The sequence below is a fragment of the Manacus vitellinus genome, unplaced genomic scaffold, assembly GCF_001715985.3.
Source record: "Manacus vitellinus isolate BGI_N305 unplaced genomic scaffold, ASM171598v3 scaffold_1_pilon, whole genome shotgun sequence".
Taxonomy (NCBI): Eukaryota; Metazoa; Chordata; class Aves; order Passeriformes; family Pipridae; genus Manacus; species Manacus vitellinus.
Window position 1 is genome coordinate 3,314,357 of NW_021939396.1, and position 27,231 is coordinate 3,341,587.

The following is a 27,231-nucleotide window of genomic DNA, read 5'->3' on the forward strand; positions in this document are numbered from 1 at the left end:
ATGGCTAAGCTGTGCTTTCTCTCTGTTTCAGTGCTCACACCTCCTCCACCGTTGCCACCACCAATACAGGGATATGCCTTTAAACCACCTCCTCGACCAGATTTTGGCACTTCTGGGAGAACAATCAAACTGCAGGCCAACTTCTTTGAAATGGACATTCCTAAAATAGATATCTACCATTATGAATTGGATATAAAGCCAGAAAAATGCCCTAGAAGAGTTAACAGGTAATACTGTGCTTTGCTTTTCCTCAGTTTATTTACAGTCTTGTTTTCCTTTGAAAATGCTAGACCCATGTGCTTTCCCCGATGGCTGAGAGGATGTGTCTGGCTTTAGCCACTGGTTGTATTGATCACTTCCAACTTTGCATATCCATCCGTGGGCTCTTTATTTCCCTCCAAGTCTTTATTTGGATTGAATTCATCAGCATCTTAAGATGCTGCTGATCAAAGCCACTGGTGACAGATGGATAAACTGTACTAGCTCTAGTGGAGCTGGGTCAGTATGAGCCAACTTTTTAAATATGATTTAGTATTGCTTGTTTAAATATTGAAGTGCAATTGATGAGTCCTTCCGCAGGGAGTTGGTGTAACCAGCTTGTTTTCCCACCTTTCCCTACTCCCAAAGGAAGGAAAAACCCATTTGTTTGTGCTGCTGTGAGAGGATCGTAGAGGTACTAAATTAGGTAAGAAATTATCCTCCATCAGTAGAATCTATATAAGGGAAAGCTGTGCTCCTGAAACAGATAGCAAGGTGGCCAAGGAAACAAGCAGGCAGGTCTTGCACTTGGCATGTGTGCCTTGTTAGTCAGAGTGTGCAGCTTCATTGACTTGAAAAAGAGCAGCGTTGCCAGAAGTGAAACTTGAGAACGAGACTTGGCACTGACTGGAAAACCACAAGTGTCATCATCATAACTACCTACATGTCAGCTGTAGAGGATCAGAATGGCTTGTTTATATATTCAAGAGCAAAACCTTTCCTTGTTAAAAAAGGTCACATGGGTGGAATATGAAATCATGAAAATGAACGAAGTGTGGAGTCAAAAAAGCCACCTGAAAGCCACGGTTTTCTTAACGTGATTTAATAAACCTGAGGGCATTCTCTGTTGTTATTCTGAGGAGTTGGTGATGATAGTGTTTTCATAAAGCAGCATCACTCTGCTTTGCTGTCCTTTTTTTTTTTTTCCTGTGGTGATCTGTTATAAATTTAATTTTTCAAGTAGTCGAGAACTGAGTTCAGTTTTAAAAGCAAAGACTGTTGTTAAATGTATTAAGCTGAACTCTCTTCTTGCCCAAGGGCAAGTGCTGATTTCACCGACGTGCTCCTACTGCACTGGACCACTGAAAACCACTTTGAGCAGTCACTTTTTTCACAGTGGGAGCCATGAGAGCTTTGCTTTCATTAACTGATATTCCTGCCACTGCTCCAGCCCTCACAACTGCTGCTGGCTGATCCACAGTGATCCACATTGCCTCTGTAGCTCCTCTGGGAGCTGAGTGCTGCACGGCTTGTGTGTGTTGTAGTTCTGTGTGATCAGTCTGTTATGGTCCTGCATGTGGGTGCTTGCCAGTGGCAGAGAGCATAATTATTAAAGCAGTTTTTCCTCACTGAAAAGGCAGATTATGTTCAGCAGCAAGTTTTCTCCACTGCCAGCTCTTGTCCTGCTCTGCTTTGTCAGGTTGGTCACTCCTCTGTTGTAACAGGAGTGGGGACAGATCTGCACAGATTAAATGCCCTTTGCAGTAAGCAGAGATGTCATAAATGCATTCAGCAGTGGTGTGGTGCACGTTTCTCAGTGCAGTGTGGTAAGAATACAGATTGGATTCACTTACTGAACTGTATGTTTTATTTCTTCTGAGTTCTTACTGCTGTGTGTATTACCCTGTAATGTCCCTGCACTCACCTGCCCCTACCTGGGTTGTTGTGAGCTGTGACCTTTCAGTCCTATGTGTGTACTGGGATACATGGGATATGGGATATCTGTATATGGGATTATGCAGGATGCACGTGTAATCCAATTCTAAATGATGCTTTTTTCCAGCTGGCTTACATGTTTCTAGTATTTTGGTTATGTAATTCAGATGTATATTTTCAGTAAGTAGTTTTTATGATTACTTTACATGTTGTAACCTCTAAAAAGGATAGAGGGAGATTTTTTTTTTACTCTACTCCCTCATCTGTCCCAGCTTCATTCTTCAGTTTTACTCTAGGGTTTACTCCAGCTCATGCTGTGGTCCTGCAGATCCCTGTAGGATGTGTAGTGTACGTGCAAGTTCCACACTGAGACATGAGCTGGAGCAGGACTGGGAAACACACAGCTGAGACAACGTGCTGCTGTGCCAAATTAATACAGTCTGACTGCAATTCATGTGTGGCAGAAAGGCCAGGTCTATTTGGGGAGTTGGACAGGCTGAGTGAGCAGTGTGAGTTTGGTTATACACTTTAATTCACGAGGACCTGTTCAGCGTGGAGGATGAACTGTGGGTCCAGTTGCTGGCCCAGAGTTCTTGGTGTGCTTACAGGAGCTCAGTAGAACAGTAGTCCCAAAGGGCTGAAGTTGGTGAATTTGTAAATAACTCTTCTTTTAACTTCACATGGAGAAAAAATAACGTAGTTTTCATTGATATCTCCACCCACAGCTGAGAAGCTCTGTTGCTAAATGTGGATGTGGTTTGAAGCTTGAAAACATTAAGTGGAAGTGTTCATTTTTTTATATAAAGCAGTTCACAGTCAGAAGAACTTGCTCAGAAAAAGAGTGGAGTTTCCATAGCTCAATCTTTAACTCAAGGTTGAAAAACACCTCCTTCGTCCCACCCTTCAAATTATCTGCTTGTTCAGTCAGACACTGCAGACCTGAGGCAGATATTACTGGGTCAGGTTTGATTCATACTGCACAGGAAGTCATAAGAATTTCTTTCAGTGGTCACATCTTATTTTAAGATAAGTCTTGGGACACAGCAAAGAAATTACCAGTTAAAACAGTCTTAATTCTTTTCTTGAATGAGCTCAGAGTTTCATCTCAGGTTTTGCAGCACTCTCATACTTGACTGTGTGCTGGGTTAATTCTCTTGCCAAGTGGAGGTGTCTGAAGCACTCACCTGCAGCATCTCTGAGCTGGTGGTTGTCAGCAGTGCTGAAGGAACAGTGGTTTCCTTTCTCTGTTGTTTTAACCTCTTAATGCCCTTTTGCCCCAGGCTCTGTGTTCAGATTGCAGATTGCTGATGGATTTTGAATATCACACGTGGCCTGAAGGATGTCTCTCTGGGACACTGGGACCAAAGACCTTTGGCATCAAAGGGTGTTATTACTCCAGCTGACCTCCCATGGCTGCTGAACTGCTTTGCATGACCAGTGTGTAAACACTGTGGTTTGACAAGAACTGTGTGAGTGGTTTCCCCATTCATACAGACATGCAGCCTAATTCCAGCCATGCTTAAATGAATATTTTTAATATGCACAGGTCCCGGTGAAAGGGCATATCCAGCTCTGTTGGATGGATCCCAGTTTTTCTGGGGACATGAAAAAATTGAATTTAAAAGTTATCCTGGTGTAATGCAAAAAGTTTGCATGTTGCTGTCATCATAGAAGTGTCATCATTACACTGAGGCTGTAAGATGGGATAGTGATATTTTTGAAAGCTGCTTAGTCTGCTGAGTTTTTGGTCTCTGGTCCTCTGCAGAAAGGGCTGTAGGACAGGGAAGCAGAAGCCCCAGGAGATACCCAGCACCTCTTGTTCTGAGCGTGAGAAAGCACAAGCTTTCACTTCACCACTTTCATTAGATCACAGAAAAGAGGAAGGAAAGTTTAAACCTGAAAAAGCTAAAAATAGCAGTTTTAAGAAAACAGTATAGTCTAGGAAAAGATTGCATTAATTCAGAACAGTCAAACAAATCTTACCTGTAATAGCCAAAAGTGGACAATCCTTTCATTTACCTAATATCTGTATTGGTAAATATTAGTGTTAGTATTCGTCTACTACTTAACATTCAAAGTAAAACGTTGAATTAACTTAATCTTTTTGTATTTTCAGAGAAATAGTGGAGCATATGGTTCAGCACTTTAAAACCCAGATTTTTGGGGACCGCAAACCAGTGTTTGATGGAAGAAAAAACCTTTACACAGCTATGCCACTTCCCATCGGGAGAGATAAAGTAAGTTTTAAATAGAAAAGTTTCTAGTTGAAGATTTTAAGGTGGTATTTTCAGAGCCTGTCTAACAGCTGATAGAACAGATTGTTTCTGGAGTAGATGTCTCCTGCTGTTGTCGCTCTGCTCAGGGTGTGGTTTGCCAGGACTCAAGTGTTGTTGCTGTTGGAGTGGTCACTCCCCCTTCCATTTCCCTTCTTTCTTCCCTCTCTTCCTCTCCTCTGGTGTGGTTTCTGCTGCATTGGTGAGCTGGATCAGCTGCCCCAGACACTGGACCAGCTCCAGACTGGCACTGGGGAGAAAGTGAGAACAGAGCTGAGTTTAGAGGGGACTGGGAACACCCTCCAGGCAGCAGCAGCTGTTCTCTCACCTCGCTAATCTCATCAAGGCTCACTCTAAGCTTATTCTCTCTATCAGTAGCTGGAAGAAGCTCCTCCATCTCTCTGTTGCCTGTATAGAACCTCTTCCCTAATCCTTTATGACTGAGAGCCAAACTAATTTAAACTGCACAGGTTAAGACCTGCTATCTTAGCCCTGGGGCAGTTGGAGGGGACTATTCTCTTTGCCAGCCCTCCGTGGGGCGGTGACCTCTTCGGGCTCTGGTTGGAGCTGCTCCAGTGCCCATTGACTGGTGAAGTAGAAGGGACTGTTGGAATATACTAACATACAAGCCCTATAAAATAACTTAGCCTGGGCATCTGTGATCCAATACCAGTTTGAATTTTCCGTGGCCTTTTTATCGTTAATTTTCATTCATTTTTCATTCCTGGTGGTAGTACAGTAAGTCCCTTCTGCTATGGGTGCAAGGTGAGGCCTGCACAGTTACAGGGAAGGACTATCCTATCCCATAAGAGTTGATTACAACCTCAAGAGACAAAAATAAAATGTAAGGGGTAAAGGGGAATACAGAAAAATGTAGAAACTGGGAACAGAGCTCAGGTGTTCTGAAATTCAGCAGCTCTAAAATAGTTCTTTGCTGTCCCATCCTGTTTGCCTGTGCAGTGCTTGACATAGTTAATAGTTCTACCTGAATCAAGCTCTTAATCTCATATGTGAAATTTTTTATTCCCTCCCAATCTGTTTAAGTGAATGTCGTGCAGTAAAGGTCAATCTCTCCTCCAGTCTTAATTACTCTTCATTAACCAATAAGGTAATGTCTGGGTAAACTGTAAAGGGCTCATTAAAAGTATTAGAGATTACTCTTTTTTTCCTCATCCAGGAAAAAAGTTCCCAGTCTTGCCAGAGTGATGATCACATGGAATAGGTGGTCGCTGAGGAGGTGTTTTTAGTGGAGGTTTAGTGGAAAGTTCAGGTGGTTTCATCTGTGGCTCACATTTAGGCTCACTTTCAATAAACTCCTGGTTTTTTTACTGTTTCCCATGGGATACAGGACACTGTCAGTTGTTCTGCTCTACATGTATTAATGTTCCCCTGGAGGAAAGAGCTAATAGAGATAAACCTTGAGCCGTTTAAAATCGGATGTGGGAAAATTTAGCTTAATGCAGGAAATTTTTACATGGTGCTAAATTGGTTTAAGCATGATTTAAACCAGTGTGAAGCTTGTAGGTATTAGGACTTTGCTCCAGCATAATTAGATTAAGTTTCTTTGGTGGGGTTTTCTTTGTTCTGTACATAAAAAATGAGTAAGCTTGCTGCACATCTGATTACATTTAGGATCATATTGAAAAGATTCATGAACATACAGTGATTAATAGATGATCCTTAATCTACGTGGAAGATCTTAACTTACTTGCAGTATGCTTTGGTGGTGGAAGAACTGGTGCTAAACAGAGGGCTGACACCAAATTGCACTCTCTCCTCATCTCTTGTTGGTAGTGGTTGTTGTGGCCTGGGTTTTTTTGGTCCTTGCTGACAGCTCTGCTTCTTTTATATCTTTTTCTGTTTAGATAAATACTCTTCTGCTTAGCTTTCCTGGTTATCAAACCTGTTTTCATTCTTTCCTTATTGTACCTTATTTTCACTCTTTAATTTCTTCATTTCTTTAGACCTTTCAGAACAAATATGGAATATGTAAATATTAACATGATATTTTCTTAGTTTTTACTTGTACACATTGAGAAGAAAGACAGTGTTAAGGTAGGAAGATATTTAATAGTCTCCTCTTTCCTCATATGTTCAAGCAGCAAACCCAGGTCACCTCCAACAGCAGCTTTGTACTCAATTCCTGCATTACTTATGTATCTCCCTAAAATGTCCCTCTGCAATTAAAAGCTAGAATTTAATTTTAATTGAACTTGAGAGTTCTCTCACCTAGCGAGATACAGGAACATCTGATAGATCTTAACCTACATCTTAATTAGTCTTTAATTAGAAAAACAGTAATTATGAATGAACCATTCAGAGCAGTTGGATACAGCAATCCTGCTGCTGTTCCCCTTTCCAGAAGGAAAATCTCAGTCCTGTGCATGGCCACAAACTCCTCTCTGTGTTTGAAGTACTGCTGAGAGCTCTGTACATGACAGAAGCAGAGCTCTTTCCTACATCCATAGCTTGAGGTTTCCACACAAGGCTGTGGGAGGTAGGCAACCAAATATTTGATTGGGAACTGTTCATCTGCTTTCCCCTGAACCCATGGGAAGGAAAAGCTCTTGGATTAATAGAGAAAAAGTACTTTGTATGCTCAAAACACGACAAAATAATCATGTAATGTTGCCTATATTTTATACAGAAGAAGGAGTACTAAAAATTCCCCAAAAACACATGGTCAGGTTTAATTTTTATTATTTTTAAACAGTACTATTATGATTTGTATTAGTAATTCAGACCACATCAGCTTCAAGACCTATTCTTTTTAAGAATGGCTTTAAAATTTTTCTACAGGCTTAATGATTTTTTTCATCCTGACAGTAAAATCTCTTTCATTTAGTTCCTTTAGCTGCAAAATTATGTTAACTGTCTTGCAGTTTAGCAGTGGGTCTAGCAGGTAGCAGGTTAGTGACTGAGACTGTAAATTTTTTTTATTATTTGGGGATAGATTATAAATCAAACATTAAATTTTGCTGTAGAGTTTATCCCTAATAGTTATGGACATAGTAAAATTCCCATTTAAAATTACTTTCTTTTTGAAATTTTTCTTGTTATGTTTACTCTGTCAAACATAAATGTGTTCATTTGTCCTTATAAAACTATAGGGTGGAATAAATAAAATATTACTGAAAGATATAGACTCTGATTAGTAGTGCCTAAAAGTATATGTGAACTTGTGCATGAGGATTAAGGACACATTTTTTTATATTTTTGTGTTTTGTTTGGTTTTTTTTTTAACTACACATAAACTTTCAGTAGTGTGTAAATGAAGTGAGATATTTAAGGGGAAAAAAAAAAACCAAACAGGAAAGTTGGATTTAAAACTTATTTATTTGAGCAGTGACTCTTAAGTCAACTCTTCTGAAGTGGAGTCAGACCCAGCAGCAAAAACTGCTTGGGCCAAATTCAGCAGTCACAGCTCTGCTAAACTTCATCAGTGTTTGCAGTCGAACACCTGGAATAGAAATTCTTCAATCCTGGGTCGTTTATTTCCACCAGGGACATGGATACTGCAACACATTCTTCATCTTCCATTCTATCATGGTGAAGGAGTTTTCTAAATAGACACCAGGGGAGGGCGAAAAAAAGTAAAATTAAATCCTTTTTTTAGATTAAGGGTGCCAACAATTGTTAATAATCAGATTAGTTGTGTATTGACAGTATTGGGAATAAGTGTAGAATGGTTTTGTTTGGAAGGGACCTTAAAGGTCATGTCATTCCAACCCCCTACCATAGCAGGGCCACCTCCACTAGACCAAGTTGCTCAAGCAGAAATTACAAAACTTGATTTGGAGGAAGAGAGAGGTTTAAAGGAAAATACACCTCAGGAGTGATAGACTCTTCCACCTACTGTACATGAGAGCCAAGTTGAGGACCTTTTCATGGTGTGATGGAAAAAAAGGTTTCATGGAGAACTTCCAACCTGTGTGAGCTGAAAACTTGTCCCTGTCTTTGCACAGATTTGAGCTGAGCTGACCTTCTGGGCCAGATTCACCGCAGTGACCCGTGATTAGACTCCAGTTCCCGTTGCTCTCCCACAGCCGTGCAGCTCCTTCCTCTGCTCGGGTCTCCTGGGGAATGATGTTTGTGCTAGAGGAGAGATGCAGCTGTAATATTAATTTTGTGTGCCTACTATAGATGGTCAGCTCATTTTGGGGGCACAGGGGAAGGCTTGCTATTTGTGTTTTATCTTTCCTTCCTATTTTTGGACAGAAGAATCGAACTGTCGCAAGAGACCAGATGCTGGCAGATCCTGGTTTGCTGTTACCCACCTATTATTTTTGCTGGCCCTCTAATTGCAGTTTGTCTGTTAAGTGGATGCCTTTTGTATTTAAATTGCAAGCTCCCTAGGACAGGAAAATACAACGTTTTTTGTTTGTATCCAGCACAAAGGATACTCTGATCTTGTTATTTCTTGTAGTCACTCCCACAACTGCTAATCATTTCAGACAAGCCTTAATTTTAGTCGGCTTAAGAACTTTGGTGCTCAGACTTTCTTTAGGAAAGAGGAGAAATCAGCATTACAAATAATTACAAGTAATTGGATGAAGTAATTTACCATAATGTAGTTTGTCAGTGTTTTTTTAGACAAAAAAATTCAAAGTAGGCATAAGATGGCATAAGATGTTTCGTGCCTAATATCATCATTAGTACTTGGGGGTCACCATTTATTCTTTCTTTGGTATTTCAAAATAAGAGTGTTCTGGCTTGGTGGGTTTTGTGGGTTTTTTGGTTTTTGGGGGGGGTTGGTGTTTGGTTTTTTAATCTCTGTTTTAAAGCTCCTGTTTTCTCTTGTTTGAACTGTGTCTACAGCAGTAGTATATAAAGCACTCGAGTGCTCTAGAGAGCAAATACCAGAAATTCATGAGTCTTGGCAGGTGGTGACAGCCCATGTTTTATTTTGGGTGTGCTGGAGCTGACATGAGCAGTGATGCATTGGGACGTGGTAGGGATCTGAAATCAGGTTATCGGATCTTCACCGAGACCTCCCGGTTGATACAAGCGCTCCCAAATTACAGTGTTGCCTGACAGAGGGAGATAGCTGCCAGCTGGGAAGCACTCCAGGTTTCTGAAATACACCTTTGGGAAGATCTCAGCTGCAAAAAGAGGCTGTACCTAATGCATATTGTTGCTTCATCACTGCTTTTTGTCTCCTCCCGTGCTTTATAGGGCTGTTCAGAGGAATCCATCGTCCCTTCCGAGCCCCTTCCATTTCCCCCCCTCTTTCAATGGAAAGAATCATCTTGGTTTGTTGTTTGGCATTGTTGCAGGTGGAGCTGGAGGTCACGCTGCCAGGAGAAGGAAAGGACAGAATATTTAAGGTGGCTATAAAGTGGATGTCCTGTGTGAGTTTGCAGGCTTTACATGATGCTCTTTCTGGCCGGCTGCCAAGTGTCCCGTTTGAGACCATCCAGGCACTGGATGTAGTGATGAGGCACTTGCCTTCCATGAGGTGAGGGGAAGACCTTGACGTGGTTTAGATGTTATTTAAATCGCTTTGGTGGCCTTTTTGGGTAGGATGTGCTTTCATAGCTCAACCACAGCAGATGGCAGGCTCAGGCAAGGGGCAACACGGTGCTTTTCACTCATCCAGTGGGATTAGGAGCCTCCAGCCTGGGACACGAGACCCTTCCCCCAGTGTTCTGGCTCCCTGTTTGTGTGCTTTTGGCTCAGGGGTGTCCTGCCATCTCCCTCTTTTCCCTGTAGCCTTGGAGAAGGAAGCTCTCCCCGAGTGGGAGATACTTGGAGGTTGGTAGAGGTGGAAGGGTGGTTTTAAATCAACTTGTTACCCTTTTCCTATGTGTCCTTGGGCAGATGTTCATTGCCAGTTCTGTATAAAGGATACAGTGCTGGGGGGACATTAATGGCACCCTATATGGCTATTTTTATAGAAAAGAAAAACTGAAAAACTACTTGACTTGTTTTATTTTCCAAGTAAGTGGGATCTACAGTATTTTCAGTCACACCAAGAGATACTGGGCTTAATTCTGCTGCCACGAAACAGGTCACTTAAGACCACTGTGCAAATTATATTCAATTGGAAAGTAAAGTTTAGTAGGGCTGAACATTTCCATTTTGAAGGGCTAAACAGGGAATATGAGTTAAACTTATGCAAATTACTTTAAATAGCCTTATAGTATGTTGACTCTATCCTCATGTTATGGATTAAAAAGGTTTTTAACTTTAATCAGGTTTTACAGCACAGAAAACAGCCCATTCTGTCAGATAGCTTGTTCAGAGTATCATACTGGCTCTGGATATGATTAGTTTGCTATTAAGTGTGCAGGACTTAATTATCAAGAGGAAAGATGTATCAGAAATGTTTATTAGATCACTTGTTTACCCACACATAATGTCTGTTGTGTTTCAGAGTAGCACAAGTAAGGGGAGAGATTATTGCATTGGTGTTTAAATAGCAGAGATGTTTAATTCTTTTCTTACTGAAGCGCAGCTGAATTTTTAATAGAATGCAAATAAAAATGCTTTTTGTCTGAATTGGTAGATATATTAAAGAGTATACTGAAAATGAAGTTAAACTTGAGTAGTAGCCAGTTTCTCACTGTAATGAGCTGGATTTTAGAGGTGTAACCAGAGTCCTGCCAGGAATCTCAGATTATTGGTTCTTTGAATCTCTGACATTTCTGTGCTTTTGTGAACAGGAATTTTTTTTTGCTTTAGTTGTCTGATGTGCATTTTTTTGCTTTATTGCAGGTATACTCCCGTGGGGAGATCTTTTTTTACAGCATCAGAAGGGTGCTCAAATCCTTTGGGTGGTGGCAGGGAGGTTTGGTTTGGCTTCCATCAGTCAGTCAGACCTTCATTGTGGAAAATGATGTTAAATATTGATGGTAGGTGCTACAAAATATAATGTATTGTTTCTTCTTTCTCAAATACAGTTCCATTTGTTGGATTTCTTAAAAATGTTCTTAAAAATGTTCTTAAAAATGTTCTTAAAAATGTTCTTAAAAATGTTCTTAAAAATGTTCTTAAAAATGTTCTTAAAAATGTTCTTAAAAATTTCCTCTGTGTTGTTGCAACACACCATTAATGTTTCTGTCTGCAGTGTCTGCAACTGCATTTTACAAAGCACAGCCAGTGATTGAGTTCGTATGTGAAGTTCTGGACTTCAAAAGTATTGAAGAACAACAAAAACCTCTGACAGATTCCCAAAGGGTAAAGTTTACCAAAGAAATAAAAGGTAATAAATTATATGAAACTGCTTTATTCGTCTGATGTGTTACCATGACATCTGCAAAATACTTTCTGTATCAGTCACTGTATTTGGAGATAAAAGCTTAATATTTTTCACTTTTGAAACATATCAGTAGTGCCAATCCCAGTTCCATGACAAAGATACTCCATTTCCTAATCTGTTGATTTCTAAATATTTACAAAGATTGGGATTTCATGTTTTTTTAATTACCCAAGCTTAAATTTTTCCAGTTGCTGATGTTGGGATTTTCATAGTCCAGTTCCACTCAACAGTACAATTCCAACTCCAGTTACTGATATCAGGATGTTTGTATTCCAGATTTTACTATGAATTAACAATGTGGCTTTGCATGCTTAGGTATATTTCATACATACACTCTCCTGGAAGTAAATTACAGTTATTCTGCTGTATAGTGGCTGAAGCAAAGAGTCCAGGAGGAAGAAGTCTTACTGGTTTTGTTCACTTAAGATTTCTCCTGGAAAATGGAGATCCTTCTTCCTGATATTCTTGGTAGAAAGACAACAAGTTAAAAAAGAAAAACTCCATAAATCTATCCTGCACCTTCCTTTCTTGTTTCCACAAAATGCACACAAAATTATCTTTGCCCAGCTAGAAGTTAACATGAAAAGTATAAGTGAATCCAGAGTCTGTGTTGGTTGTAAATGTTCTGAAAAAATATCAGGCACTGAGTTGCTTCATTCCATGAGCTCCTGGAGGCTGTTTGGGTGTTTTTTTCTTCCCCACTCCCAATTCATTAGTTCAGGGCTGGCTGCAATAGTTGGAGGTCTCACAGACATTGTATGTTTAGACAAAAAATATAAACAAGGGTTTTTGTTTCAAGGAGGTTGTGTGCCCTTTCTGTCCTTTCCCCATCCTGGACTTCCTTGGAGGTACAGAACTGGAGTTCTCAGGATGTGTTCAGCGTCATCTCTGCACTCCTGGGCCTTTGGGATTTCATCTTGTCTCTAAAATTCTGTGTTGAACTTCGGCTGAAGTTTGGTGGCTCTAAATTTTAAGGCTGTAAATTGCTGTTTTTGAGTTCTCTGTGGGATACCCTTTGGTGCTAAATAGGAAATGGCTTCACTGCACAGTTTAAGTGGTCTTGTGTAGCAGTTTAGAGGCTGACACCTTGATTTTGAAGAGATGGTGATATATGTTTTCCGATTTTTAGGTCTAAAGGTGGAGATAACACACTGTGGACAAATGAAAAGGAAGTACAGAGTGTGCAATGTCACCAGACGACCAGCAAGCCACCAAACGTAAAGGATTTTGCTGCTTTTTAAGCATGTTTGGTCTCAAACTGGAAAAACACCTCACTTGCATTGCTGACATAGGAAAAGTTGCTTGAAAAATGATGCTTTTTTTGGTTGATACCCTTAAAATATACCAGTATTTTCCCAGCTTTGCTGTTCTTTTTGTTCTGTTTTATACTATAATGAAGGCCATGGCATTTGAACCAATTGCTTCATTTTGAATTTGGGGAGTTTTTTGGTTGGTTGGGTTTTTCTTCTTTCTTCCTCTCTTTTTTGGATTTCTTCAACATTGGAAGAACAGGGTGTCCTGTTCGTAGCCTGCTGTTTCTCACAACTTTCAAATAGAACAGTAATGCCCGCTGGGATCAGCTTTCTAATCTTGCTTATTGCCCATCTATTTTTCCTCTGGAAAAAAATGTTTCTTTTTAATCACTAACCAGAGGTTTGCAGATAACTTGAATATGGAGGTATTGAATCCCATTTTTAAGGAAGTAATATAAGGAACAAAACTGATAGCAGCTTTTTACAAGAAGATAACTGATGGTATCTAAATCTAGCATTTAATTGTTCAGGCTTTGTTTTGTGCTCTTTCAATAAGCTTAACTTGTGCCAAGAAATGTATTGAGGAACTGTGGGAAAGTATTTTGCATGAAGTAACAGCTTCTTTTCATATATGCTTTCCAATAGATTCCCACTTCAGCAGGAGAATGGACAAACAGTTGAATGCACTGTAGCTCAGTATTTCAAGGACAGGCATAAATTAGTTTTACGCTATCCTCACCTTCCATGTTTACAAGTTGGACAGGAGCAGAAACACACATACCTTCCTCTGGAGGCAAGTAAACTCATGGATAATACTGTATTCTGGGACTGGGGGAAAGGGGACAGAGGGGGGAAAAGGTTCAAATGTTGACAAACTGCTTTTTGAGTAGCCAACTTCAGAAATTCTGTAGCGCAGCAATGAACCAAAACACAGTTGCATTTTGGTTTTTAATTTCCTTTCTGTGGTGGATATTTTAGGTGTGCAACATAGTGGCAGGACAAAGATGCATAAAGAAACTCACTGACAATCAAACTTCCACTATGATTCGAGCCACTGCCAGATCAGCACCGGACCGTCAAGAGGAGATCAGCAAGTTGGTGAGTGTTGTGTCAAACACGAGTGAGGTGTTGTGAGGAACTTAATTTTGCCTGCCTTTGGCACGTACTGAATGTGTTCATGCCCTGCATACAAGTGATGAGCTTGTTTTTTATCAATTTTTTTAATTCCAGATGCGGAGTGCAAGTTTTAACACCGACCCTTACGTTCGGGAATTTGGGATAATGGTCAAAGATGAAATGACGGATGTGACCGGCAGAGTCCTCCAGCCTCCCTCAATCCTCTATGGAGGCAGGGTATGTCCAAGGGATACTGTACCCAAGGGATACACACCAGTCTGTGATGGCTTCCAGCACCAGCTGGGATAACTCCTGTAATATGGCTGTTTTAAATTAGTTATGTTGGATGTAAGGGGTAAAGTTGGCATAGGTGTAATGTTTGGAATTTACATTTAGGTTCTCAAAGTCCTTAAATGTAATGGCTGTGTTGCATCTCCCTCAGTTGCTTCCTTATTTCTGAAAGCAAAGCTGGGTTAAAAATGTGTCTGTGTAAACTCAGAAGGGTGGTTGGGCACTGGAACAGGCACATGGCTCTCAGGCACATGGTGGGATTCTTGGGGTTGTCCTGTGCAGGGCCAGGAGTTGGACTTGGATGATCCTTGTCAGTCCCTTCCAACTCAGGGTATTCCATGCTTCACTATTTACCAGTACTTAGTGATGTGCAAAATATTCATAGTATTTAGATTAGGTCCCTCTTGGAAAAATTCACTGAGCAGCTGTAAAGTGCCACTGTAGAAATGTAGGTTCTCTTTAATGTTCTATACCAGGTGAATCTGACTTACTCTCTGTAACTAATTTTAATCTGCTGCTGATTTATACAACCAAAGGAAATGATCACCAATAAAAATGAACAACATGTCTTTATTTTTCACCTGTTAACAAGCTGTCTTGCTACACGGATAGAATGATTGCTAAAAGATAGAATGGATATTTGCACAGGGAAGAGAAAGATCTGAGAGTACAAATCACCTGCCAGGTGGAGGGAACTAGAAGCATAACTACTTTTTATTTAGCATGAATCAAGTTTTGCCTTATTGTTTTATTTTCTTTTTCCTTCCACTTCCAGAATAAAGCAATTGCTACACCAGTTCAAGGAGTCTGGGACATGAGGAATAAACAGTTTCACACTGGGATTGAAATAAAGGTCTGGGCAATCGCGTGCTTTGCTCCCCAGCGCCAGTGCACTGAAGTTCATCTGAAGTAAGTGTGGTTTGTAAGATGGTGATTTTATTACTTATTATGGATGGAAGTGTCATGATTTCACTTATTCATTTAGAATATATATTTTGTTAAATCGTTTAACATATGGCAGTACATCTTTAAGTGTTTTTGAAGTTCGGTCTCTCTTTGGGTGATGCCAGTGTGATTTCCTGCAAATCAGACTTAACAAAACCCATTTATGCTTCGTGGCGGATTTCTGACCAGTGATGGGTGTTTGTGTCAAGAGTGAAGGCTAACATGTAGGTTCTGTTGGGTTCTGTTCTGGTTGGAATTGCTTTATTTGTGCTGAACTTACGTAAAAGGAAAATTAAAAAGCAATCCAACTTCTGTCTAAAACTTTTTCCCCTTTAGAGTTCCTGGATTGTGCAAGTTGCTGTATTTGCCAGATGAGTAGGACTAGTTGTTTCATTGACTTTGAGCATTTATATGAAACTTTCAGATTTGGTTTCTTTATCTTTGGATGGAATATGATAGTTGAAAGAGTGTTGTTAAAAGTGACATCTACCATCTTGGATGTGGGAAAGTGTGCAGGCCTGGGTGGATGCCTGGTTGCTTCTTCCACACACAGCTGCTTTCCCTTTGTGCATGGGCTAGTGCTGCTTTTGGAGCTGCCCTGAAAGGTGACTCACCTTCTTTTTGTGAGGTGAATGCAGGGCAGTGGCTGCTCATACCAGTGCTATTGCCATAGCAGGGTTCCTTCAGATGATTTGCCAAATAGCATGGGAATTTTTCCCTGACAAGTGATGAGCAAAGGGTGGGAATCTTACTTTTTCTGCCCATTGTGTAAGGGAGGAACTTGTTCCCTCCAGACAGATGGTAGGAACGAGGCTGCCACGGAATTTTCCCTTCCGTGCTGTTTCTTCCAGTGGAAATGCTGCATAAGTGAAGTGATTCAGTTTTGAGAAATAGGCAGAATTCTTCAACACAGTGAGCCAAAGTGAAATTATTTGATAGCTTAGATGGAGATGGTCCTTACCAGGAGAGGACATTTCTCCATGCAAAGAATATGGCTGTGTCCAGTTCCATCTTGTGGGCTCTTGTTACAACTTGTTGAGAAAGTTGGAACTCAGATGCTGTAGATAATGTCAGAGTAAACCCTCAAATTCCCTAAGAGTCTTCCAAATCATCCTGCTTTACCTCTTGGGAACGGGCAGAAAACCTTAGACACCTTACTTCCAGATGGACTTCTAAAACAGCTCAGGTTTTGAGCCATGAGACTTGAATGTTAAAACCAGAGAATGATTTGAGTTGGAAGGGAGAGTAAACCTCTTCTTGTTCCACCCCATTGCCACTGGCAGGGACACCTTCCACTAGACCAGGTTGCTCCAAGCCCCATCCAACCTGGCCTTTAACACTTCCAGGAATAGGGGGATGTTCTGCCACTGACTCTGCTACAGTGGTGAGTGTCTGTTTTTCCAGGGGAAGTACCGTGCCCGTGTTCTGCCAGGAGCCCCAGGCTGCAGGGCTGGAGCTCACACACTATTATGATTCATGCAAGTTAACAATGGGTTTGGAAGAAACTAAATCTTCACACCCTCTCAGTGGGTGGCACCTTGGCACCCTTTGGTGAAGCAGTTTAGACACCTCTGGGGGCACCCACCCCAACATAAAGGGGGCTTTTATCAGTGAGCTAAAAGGGCTTCACTGGTGGAAGCCTCTGAAAAACTTGGGTTGTCTCTATTTCTGACCAGTTCCATCCACTTACATTTGCACTGTCCTTGGAGAAGGTTTGTCTTCACCTCCAGGATACACCTTTTCTCTGGTATCTAGCAAGTTTTTCTTGTGTATTATTATTGATGTTAGATCAATTCAGTGGGACAGTTGCTGGTAACTTCTGTTGGTTGTTTCCCTCAGCAAGAAGAAGGAAGTCCAGCCCTTTCTGTAGTGTAGTACCACATGGAATTAAGGTGGAGCAGGCTATCCAAAATGTCATTGTTGCAGTGTTTTTGAAAAAAAAGTAGCTTGTGCTGTATCTCCTGTAGAAAGATGAAATCAGGTGGAATTTGCTTTGGAAATGATGTTTTTATTAATGGTGTTATTTATGCAGCATATTTCCTGTTTTTCCTTCCGTGACTACACAGACGATTAAAGATGCACTTGGGGTAAATGTTCAGGTTTTTGGACTGTTCAGTTAAAAATAAGAACAAAAACCAAGATGAGTTTTGCTACCTGAGAACCTGATGTATTTATTTACATCCTTCAGGTCCTTTACAGAACAACTGAGGAAGATTTCCAGGGATGCTGGAATGCCAATCCAGGGGCAGCCGTGCTTCTGTAAATACGCGCAGGGAGCCGACAGCGTGGAGCCCATGTTCAGACACCTCAAGAACACTTACACTGGGCTGCAGCTTGTCGTGGTGATTCTGCCAGGAAAAACACCAGTCTATGGTCAGTAAGTGGAAATTGTGTGTTTCAGTCACAACTTCATGTGGTTTTTGGGAAGTATCCAAATGAGAGAGGTTTAATGCTGGTTTAACTATATAAATTCCATTTAGGGAACAGGCTATAAATTACTTTTATTATTCTTTTTGTGTTGCATGATGTTTCATTATTTTTTCTGTGCTTTTAATTTGCTTTTCCATATTCTTCCTGCTGGTTGCATTTGAGATGCAGGTTGTGAGTGAGAAAGCTAAACCAGGGCTTTGGTGAGATTGATGAGATTGGTACACAGTGGGTTAAAATATTCTTAATGTAACCTGTGTGCTGAAGATTCCAAGTGATTGAAGAAGTAATGACCTCCAGAACTGTGTAGCTTTTAGAGCATCTTTGCTTACTCACACTATCACCCTTTGGCAAAAAATCACAGAAGATGCTGAGTTGGAAGGGATCCACAAGGATCATTGAGTCCAACTCTTAGCCCTGCACATGACCAGCCCCAAGAGTCAAACCATGTGCCTGAGAGCATTGTTCAAACACATTTGAACTCAAAATGTTTGAGTGAAGGAGAAGATTTCTGTCTGGTTTTCCTATTATTTCAGTTTTTTAACTCTGGTTGTGAGGATGCAGATGCATGCAAAGTGAAAGCTCAGCAAGCTAAACTGTTTCTTGGAAACAGAGGGACAGTCAGTGCATTTTGCATAGCACACACACAGGTTTTAATGTTTTAGAGAAATCATGCATTTTGGTTTGAACCAACTCTTCCTAAAGGCAAGACTGCTTGTTTTCCTGTCCCCTTTTCACTTACCTTGCCTAATTGGAGCAGCATCCACTATTTTTCTTCTCTGGCTTCATGGACTCTCTTCTCTAATGGCTCAGATCTACCAAGCAGCTGCAGATTTGTTTTATCCCATCCCTCACTCTCACCAATTTAACATAACACAAAATAATTTTCTAAATTTGAGATTATCTCATTCAAGATGAAAGGAGAGATTAAACAAGGAACCTTAAGGAAACAGTACTTTGTTTTCCCCTCGAGTTCAGCCTTGCAAAGGAAGTGGCTCATCTCTAATCTGTTCAATAGAAATTCAGTGCAAAATGGCGTTTTCACTTTTCCTGCTTGGCATTAAAAGGGAACTCTTTCCTTTACTTAAACACTGAGAGGATGTGGTACCATTCTCATCTGCTTTCCTTGTCATTATCTTTAATTACAGTTATTTCTGCCCCCTCTAATCATCTCTCCTTATTTTCTCCCTGTGCTCTTCCCTGCCCTGCACTTCCTATGCCCACAGCCTTGTCTTTTCTCCTCTTCCCACCCTGCTCTTTTCCTCTCCTGTTACCAGAGTGGAGGTTGCATCTTCTCTGAGCCAGTCTTGGAGCCTAAATTTCCTCCCTGAGTGTAAGAGTATGGCTCTCTTAAAGCCTTTGAGTCTCAGTTTTGTTGTTAATTATAGGATTTGGTTTTAACCTTTGGAATTGTACAGTACTTAATGAGTTTTTTTGAGTTTTAAGGGCCATCCTTTGCTGAACTGACCACTTTCTATGCAAGTAATAAACTTGCAGTGGGGAAGTGATAAACTGGTTAGCTGAATGTTACTCAACACGTTACTATTAGGTTTGTGTTACTAGTCCAGTGTTCAGTAATGAAACAAGTGCTCATCATCCTGATATTACCCACATAATTAACTAAAGGTGATGATATAACACTATAATTCTAAAATAACAATTAAAAAAAATTCTTAATATAAAAGCCAACAGTGCCTTTAGTTATTATATTTAGTCACTGGGAAGGTGGAGCAGTGCAGGACTGGGGGGAGGTTCATTGGAGGCTGTGTTGGGTTTTGGGGTTAGGTTTTGCCTTGTTCCTTTAAGTTTGCTGACCTCTTTGCTACAACTCTAGGTGTAGTTAATTGGTGCTGAATTCACATTTCCTGGGTGGTTTGATTTGCAATTTGCAAATGTTTTTTGTTTGTTTCTTTCTGTTCTGCAGCGGAGGTGAAGCGCGTCGGGGACACCGTGCTGGGAATGGCCACACAGTGTGTTCAGATGAAAAACGTCCAGAGAACAACACCACAAACCCTGTCTAACCTTTGCTTAAAAATAAATGTCAAATTAGGAGGCGTAAATAACATTCTGCTGCCACAGGGAAGGTAAGTCATCTTTCAGAAAGGAGGAGGGGATTGTGTTGTAAATTGAACGTGCGTCATACTGAGATAACCGAGTGCTTTTATCTGCAGTCGTAGCCCTGTAGCTTAAGAGACTCTTCAGACAAACTCTCTTTTGGCTTGTAATAAGTAGTCCTGCAAAAGTTAGGTTCCCCAGACTGGAGAGGAATTCTTGTTTCTGTTGGAATTTATAATAAAAATATTGTTATCGCGATCTGCCCATTGAAGAGCACAACTTCCACTTGAATGAAAAAATCTGTAATATTCTGTTTGCCTTGAGTTTTCAGAAAGAAGCAGAGACCCTCTAGAATAGTAGTGCCTTTTCCTGGATAGTTTAATTGTGGTCAAAATTCTTCATTTTGTTGTATGTCTTAACTTACACAGACATTTAAAGAACGAAAAGCTGGGAGCAGAAAACTCAGTTGGTTTCCAGGTCCAGTTTAACTTGTAATTTCTTACTTGTGTTACATTGATAAGGTTTGATTATACTATGACTATAATTCAGTGAAGTTATCTTGCTGCTACTGAATTCCATATCTGATGTGTCACTGAAGTCCTGTGTGGAGTTGAGAAGGAGTGAAGCAAATGCTGTTTGTCAAAAAAAGAGGGACCTTGCCTTTAACATCTTAAAACAAACATTCTCAAATTGAAACTTCTTACCATTTTTATTAAAAAATCAGTGACAAGAAATTCTAATGGGAGAATGGACAAAATACAGCTTGTTTTTTCTTACCTGTGCAGGATAGAGAAGCCTAATGTAAAGATAGATAAAGTTACTTCAATCAAAATGAACAAATGTGTCTCTACATCAGTAAAAAGAGGGCCTTTTTACAATCATTGCATTTCCAAGTTGCAGAGAGAGCTCAGGGAATAACCTGCTACATCATTCTTGGGAACCTGGTTCAGAGAAATCAACATTCTGTTCTGCACTGATAAGCAAATTTTCACTTAAGAGTATTTAGGCTGGTCAGGAGGCACCTGCTCAAAAATAATCCAACAAGTACTTAGGGAAGAAGAAAAAGAACACATTACCAAAGGGATGTATATCTGTGTATCTTGTTAAATTCTGTGTATTGAACTCAATAGACTCAGCCTGGGTTTGTTGGAGCCTCCTGTTAAAGCAACTGAAATCATGGTACTGCAGAGTGTGTGATTCAGAAAGGCACAGTGGTGGGGGTTTTGTTGGGTTTTGGATTTGTTTTTTTGTGAAAATGGAGTTAAGTAAAGGGGGAAAATGGCACAACTACACACAACACCTTGGCATTCTGTAAAAGTGCAGGTTTTGGGTATTGAAAACAGAACTCGCTAATTATTATTTTCTGTTGGCTGAGGAAATGGGAATAGAACTGGCATTGCATGTTACATTGTTATAATTACCTTCCCATTTCTTTTTAGAGAAGGTCTTCAAATAGCTTAATTTATCCCCATAACCATTTAACCACTCCCCTACACACCCACATACACACAAAAAAATTCTGGTGGTGGCTTAAGATTTTCTCTTTAAAAATGCTTTATTAAGGAGTAGAGTTGAAGCTTAAAATTTGCATTGTAATGTTGTGGTGTTCTGCTCTTGGTGCAGTGGATTAATAACTTAAAGGTTTGTTTAAAGCTTTGAAGCATACTTTTTAAAAAATCTACTTTTAAAATAATAATTTTAGTAGCTACAGTTTTTGTACTTCTTCACCAACACAGAAAAAAATATTTTTATTTGTAGCATCTTTTATATTTCCCAGTCCTTTAATTTTCTCAGATGCCAATTGATGCTAAGGGATCAACTTTTATTCTTTTCCATGGTCTGATTAATAAAGGCTCCAATTCTCCAAGTTAAAAAAAAAAGATATATTTTTAAAGTAATTTGTAATTAAGAGTAGTAATTAGCTGTGCTTTAAAAATCTGCCCAAGTATTTAGTATGAGAGCCTTAATCAGGATTTCTAATCACTGCCACAGGACAAGTGATCAACTCTACTCAAGTGCCAGTTGTTGAGGAATTCACTGCAGGAGTACAGAGCGCTGTCTATTGGAGTTTTAATGTGCTTTATTAAGCAGAAATCTTACTGCTTTTACAAATTTCCTCTCTCTTTGCCAGACCCCCAGTATTCCAGCAGCCTGTCATATTCCTTGGTGCAGATGTAACTCACCCACCAGCTGGAGATGGGAAAAAGCCTTCCATTGCTGCAGTGAGTGAATTGTGTCCTAATCTTTAACCCCAGCTCTCTCCTGCTGCTCAACTCTAATGCAGTTTATTGCTTTCAGTTCATTTGTGGTCCATTGCTTCTGATTGCCTAATTATAGTATTATAAATTATTTTTCTGCAGGAATCTAATGAAACTTCAGAGAGCTTGCTCTGCTGCTAATTACTTAAATGGGTGTATTAGCTTGTAAAATGCCTGAGCTGCTCTTGCACGGAGGAGCTTTCCTGGGAGCTGATATTTATCAGCAGCCTGTAATGAGCTGGTGCATGTTTAAATCTGCTTCTTCAGCAGTAAGAAATGTTAAGAATTTCTTCACTGCTGATAGGGAACTCGACTGGCTCACTTGTGGGTTTTGGGGGCTCAGGCTTCCTGACCACACAGAATGTGCAGTGATCTCTTGGAAATATGCTCCTGAATGTAGGACACTGTGAAACACCTGTAATGGCTGCTCTGGATTATTTAATAATGAAGATCTTTGGTGGTATGTGCAGTATCGTAGCCTGTAATGCTAAATAAACAAATACCTGTTTTAGAAAGTTATTACACCTGTGTGTCCAGGGAAAATGAATGCTGGTGTTTCATAAACATAAATCCATTCCCTTGGTGTGGATATTTCTGTAGTGCCTCACTGTTTCAGTTTGATGGACTTATCCCCAGTGTCCCGAAAAGGGACTTGGTCTTCCAGAGTTCAAATTCCTGTTCTGCAGTCTGAACTAAATCAATGGTTTCATGATATCAGGTCTCCAAATTGTATTTGATTTTTTTTTTTTTTTTAAGTATGTAGGTGCAAATGGGAAATTAGTCTTCTAGATTTAAAATAAGTTTTCCCTTTCAGCAGGGTGTGTTGCCACAGGCGGGCAGAACTCCAAAGTCTTTCCAAGCCCATTTTAGTTTCAGCTACATCTTTGCCAGGTCAACCACTTGGTTTGCAAGACCCCGTTAAAAAGACAGTGCAGTTTTCTTATGAAATACCTTTATTAAAGTGCTCTTTGGTTCGAGACTGAGCATCTTTTCCCCCAGGTTGTGGGAAGCATGGACGCTCATCCCAACCGATACTGTGCCACCGTTCGGGTCCAGCAGCACCGGCAAGAAATCATCCAGGATTTGGCTGCCATGGTCAGGGAGCTGCTCATCCAGTTCTACAAATCAACGAGGTTCAAACCCACTCGGATCATCTTCTACAGGGACGGTGTTTCGGAGGGGCAGTTTCAACAGGTGATGTTTTCCTTTTTGAAATGTAGTTTACTGGTAGTAATGTGGTTTTATGTGATTTGAGTTATGCAAAAAAAAAAACATATCCTCAGCAAATCTTCCCTCGGCAAATTTGTTGGGTTCTAACCAAGCAGGGCAGGAGAAGTGTTTCCATATTTTTCACGTGGTTTTTAAAATACTTTTCCCCTTTAAAATAATTCCCTTTACAAATTATAGATTATGAAGTATAGTTTTAGCACTCGAGTTATGTTCCACATCTGTGACCTGTTCAAGATGTATTAGTCAGACTGTATCACACAGAATGTGGGCAGTAAAGAAAAATTAACTGTAAACTAATGTTCCTACTTTTTAAACCGGGATTAATAAATGGTGTATTTTCACACTGCCACTTTTAATTGATTCCTTTTAAAACTCATCAGATACTTTGTTGTATTTATTTTGTTTGCTTGCAAAGACCATATTTTATGAAATATTTTTCTATATATTTTACAGATATTTACATACACTTTCTTTTCCAGTATTTGTATGTAAATTAAAATATACAGAATGTAGTCAACTTCTCAAAACCCAAGGGGAAGGGAGTAAAGGTCACTTAATTAACTTGAATTGATAAAATAATCTTTGTATGAAATTTTCTTTTTCAATTACCACTGGTTTTCACTGAATTTTTAACGTATAATTAACCTAAATTTCAAATAATTGCTTTTTTGTTTATTCCACTTTCCTTATTATTGATGCCTGTAGTCCTGCATGAGATTTCACAAAGCTGGGAAAGAGCAGCTGAGTAATTCTGGATTTTATCCCTTGTACTAGTCTGAAAAATAATTAGTCTGCTGTATATTCAACAGCCTAATTAAATGTTCATTTGTATTTGGCAGTTAAAAAGATTTTGACATGCAGTGTATTAGTCCGAGCCTAATGCTTGGAGCTGAACAAATATGGAAGCAGCTCTCGTCTGGCTCAGGAAACTGGTGACCTAATTTGTTCTCATTAAGGGAAAAAATTAAGGTTTGATCCTGAATGCTTTGACATCTCATTACTCTGAGTGACAGTGCAAGAAGGAACATGATAAATAAGCTGTAGATAAATAAACCTGTGGGATTGCAGCGGTTCATATTTGTCACACCTCTCTGTGTTTGTGGTTCAGGTGCTGCACCACGAGCTGCTGGCCATCAGAGAGGCTTGCATTAAACTAGAGAAGGATTATCAGCCTGGAATCACATTTATAGTTGTGCAGAAAAGGCATCACACCAGACTCTTCTGCACGGATAAAAACGAACGGGTATGTTCTGATTGTGACCAGCACGTGTCCAGCAGGCAGCCAAGGCACCTGTTGCTGCTGATTTTTGGGACTTTCTGTGTGGAGAGGAGACTCCCCAAGCCCAGGATGGAGCTACTGCTGGGAATGGAGAGTTCCTAATGGCAAATCTCTGCTCACAGATACGGCTCTTCATGTTCTCTTTCCTTCTGTCAGGCTTCTCTGTGGGAGCACTTGAAACCCACTAGATTTCAAGGCAGTAATTATTAACTTCTAATGCTGACATGAGGGTAGTTGTTAAATTAATAAATGCTCTGATTACAGTTGTTAAATTGTTTGAAAGTAAAGAGTATTTTTTTAGTTCTGCTTTGAAGAGTTTTTGAGGGAAGAGGCAGGCTGTCTGATAACTGAGGATTGTCCCCTCTCAGGTATAAACAGGAAAAGTTACAGAGGAATAACCTATCCTGGAGTGGGAAGGTGAAAAGAATTTGACAAATCAGTTGCAGAAGCTCCTTTTGACTTTATTCAGAAAAACTGATCTTTTTAGATAATATCTAAGAGCAGCTTGTCTCTTTTTTTCCTCCATACTAGAGACACTGCAGATTTTCACTTGAACAAAATTTCAGTTTTGCTCATTCTCCTTCACTTTCTGCTTTTTATGGATCTTTTTCTTGTGTTTTTTCCTTGCTATAGAACTGAAAAGGAAAAAAAAACCAACTTTGTGTGCCTTACTGTCTGCATTTTCTCTTCCCACAGGTTGGAAAGAGTGGAAACATTCCAGCTGGTACCACAGTGGACACAAAAATCACCCACCCATCAGAGTTTGACTTTTACCTGTGTAGTCATGCTGGGATTCAGGTAAGGCATTTTGTGTGGGATGGTAACTTTTCAGCTGTTAAAGCACCTTTAGGCAAAATGTTGTCTGATGGCTTTTTGCCAGATGTAAGTTTGTCAAGATGAAAGTGCATTTCAATACGACCATTTAATTTCAGTAACAGGGATGAAATTCTAGAAAACACAATCCTATCAAAAAGGAGAAAGGGATTAGTAAGGTGGGGAGCAAGGAAGGAGGTTGTTTACCTTGCCTTTTAAAGGAAAGATTTGCAGAAATCTGTAGAACTGCTCCCTGTGATTTTTAAGGAAAAGACCATTCCGCTGCAGTTCTCCTGCAGGGGTGGAAATTTAAGGAGATGTTTTTGAAAAGCTGATGTCCCTGTGTGTCCTGTGCCCCCAGGGAACAAGCAGACCCTCTCATTACCATGTCCTGTGGGATGACAATCGTTTCTCCTCGGATGAGCTGCAGATCCTCACCTACCAGCTGTGTCACACGTACGTACGCTGCACCCGCTCCGTGTCCATCCCCGCACCGGCGTATTACGCACACCTGGTTGCCTTCAGAGCCAGGTACCATCTGGTGGATAAAGAGCATGACAGGTGAGTCCAGAGTTTTGGAATTCTTACAGAACTTGAAAGGAAGCAGGAAGGCAGTGGGCTTGCTAAGTCTGTAATCAGTGGTGTCCTCAGCAGTTTGAGGGGAAATTTTACTGGGGTGATTAACTTTTGACCATTCTGTTCAAAAGAACCAATAATACAAAAAACACCTGCAAGGAGAGGCAGATTAAACAGGGTTTCTCTTCCCCCCTCCCCCAACCTGTTGTGTTTTCTTTCCCCCCCCCCTTCTCTTGCAGTGCTGAAGGAAGCCACACTTCTGGTCAGAGCAATGGCAGAGACCACCAAGCACTTGCCAAGGCAGTTCAAGTTCACCAGGACACGCTGCGCACGATGTACTTTGCTTGACATGTTTTAATGTTTAGCGACTCCGTACGAGACAGAGTTGGATTCACACAAGACCAGCTGCACTTAGACCAACCCCAGCTCCAGGGGCAGCCAGCAATGAGTTACACATCTTAATTCCTTTCTTTCCCGTTTTGCAAGGAAGCCTTCCGTCCAGAATTTCAGACTTGATTACAAACTGCATTCTTGTACCAAACCCCACTATTGTTGGAAATGTGGTTTGCCAAAAAATCTCTAAGCTGCTTGGTATAAAACAGACCCATTTTATAATTAAATCAAGAGCTGCAATCTCAGGGCTTAGGGAAGGAAAAAACAAACAAACAAAAAACCAACAACCCAACCCACAAAACTCCTCATTCAGTTTGCTGTTCATTGAGTTGCTTTTAATAATTTGGAAAGATCTAATTCATACTAAGGTTTGATGAGCTAAAATGCTGTGAATTAGCTTTTAATGCAAAGCAAAGCATTTTTTTACTATTTATGAAGCCTTGATTATTCTAGATGAATTTACAAAATTTTTATTTTCAAAATAAGAGAGTGACAAAATCCTGGTTTTCAACTGTCTTATAAAGATTATTCTCAGATTATTCTCTGTGTGTCTAAGGGCAAATGTATTTTCTGAAGCTTGTTCTTGAATGTTTTTTATTGTGCTGCATTTGAAAATGTTTTTCATAGGCTAAAGATGAATTTAAAAAAAAAAAAAGAATAAACTTGTACCTAAGCTTTTAATAGCTCCAGTTAGATTGGCAAAAGAAAATGTGCCATTTAAAAAACTTGTAAAGATTTTTTTAAAAATCATACTGACAGCTAACTTTAGGATTTGTCATACAGGACTGTGACACTTACTTTCCAAAGTCTATAAAGAATACGGGTCTGTGGTGATAAATACAGTACAATCCTTTTTCACTGTAGTTTGAGTTAATGTAAATTTTATATATGTTTCACAGTATTAATGTGATAGACTAGATGCTATTATTTATTTTTATTTACTAAGGAGTGCTCATTATACTTCTGTTAACATATCAAAAATGCTTTGAACTTAGAAAGTGAAAACCTTCTCGTGGGGACATTTACTCTTCAAATGCAAAAATATGCAATCGAGGTGGTGAGAGCTCAGAGATACAAACAGTGTCTGTTGTAGCTTGGGATTTGTAGAAAGGCTTTTCAAACGTGCACACAACACAGCAGGTTTTAC

At 40.0% G+C, this 27,231-nt stretch overlaps 1 protein-coding gene across 2 annotated transcripts; it reads left to right on the forward strand.

Moving 5' to 3' along the window:
• Window positions 1-26,922, forward strand: AGO2 (argonaute RISC catalytic component 2). Of its 2 annotated transcripts, none has more exons than XM_029959466.1 (18): window positions 1-227; window positions 4,031-4,151; window positions 9,461-9,645; window positions 10,905-11,041; window positions 11,257-11,391; window positions 12,578-12,665; window positions 13,347-13,494; window positions 13,680-13,799; window positions 13,932-14,054; window positions 14,884-15,017; window positions 17,242-17,426; window positions 19,405-19,564; window positions 21,667-21,757; window positions 22,793-22,987; window positions 24,132-24,266; window positions 24,999-25,100; window positions 25,477-25,676; window positions 25,931-26,922. In XM_029959466.1, the coding sequence occupies exons 1-18, from the start codon at window positions 1-3 to the stop codon at window positions 26,037-26,039; spliced, it is 2,595 nt and encodes an 864-aa protein (XP_029815326.1). In that variant the 3' UTR covers window positions 26,040-26,922. The 2 variants fall into 2 exon arrangements, with proteins under 2 accessions (XP_029815326.1, XP_029815327.1); XM_029959467.1 differs by having other exon boundaries at window positions 9,464-9,645.
• The last annotated feature ends 309 nt before the right edge of the window (window positions 26,923-27,231 follow it).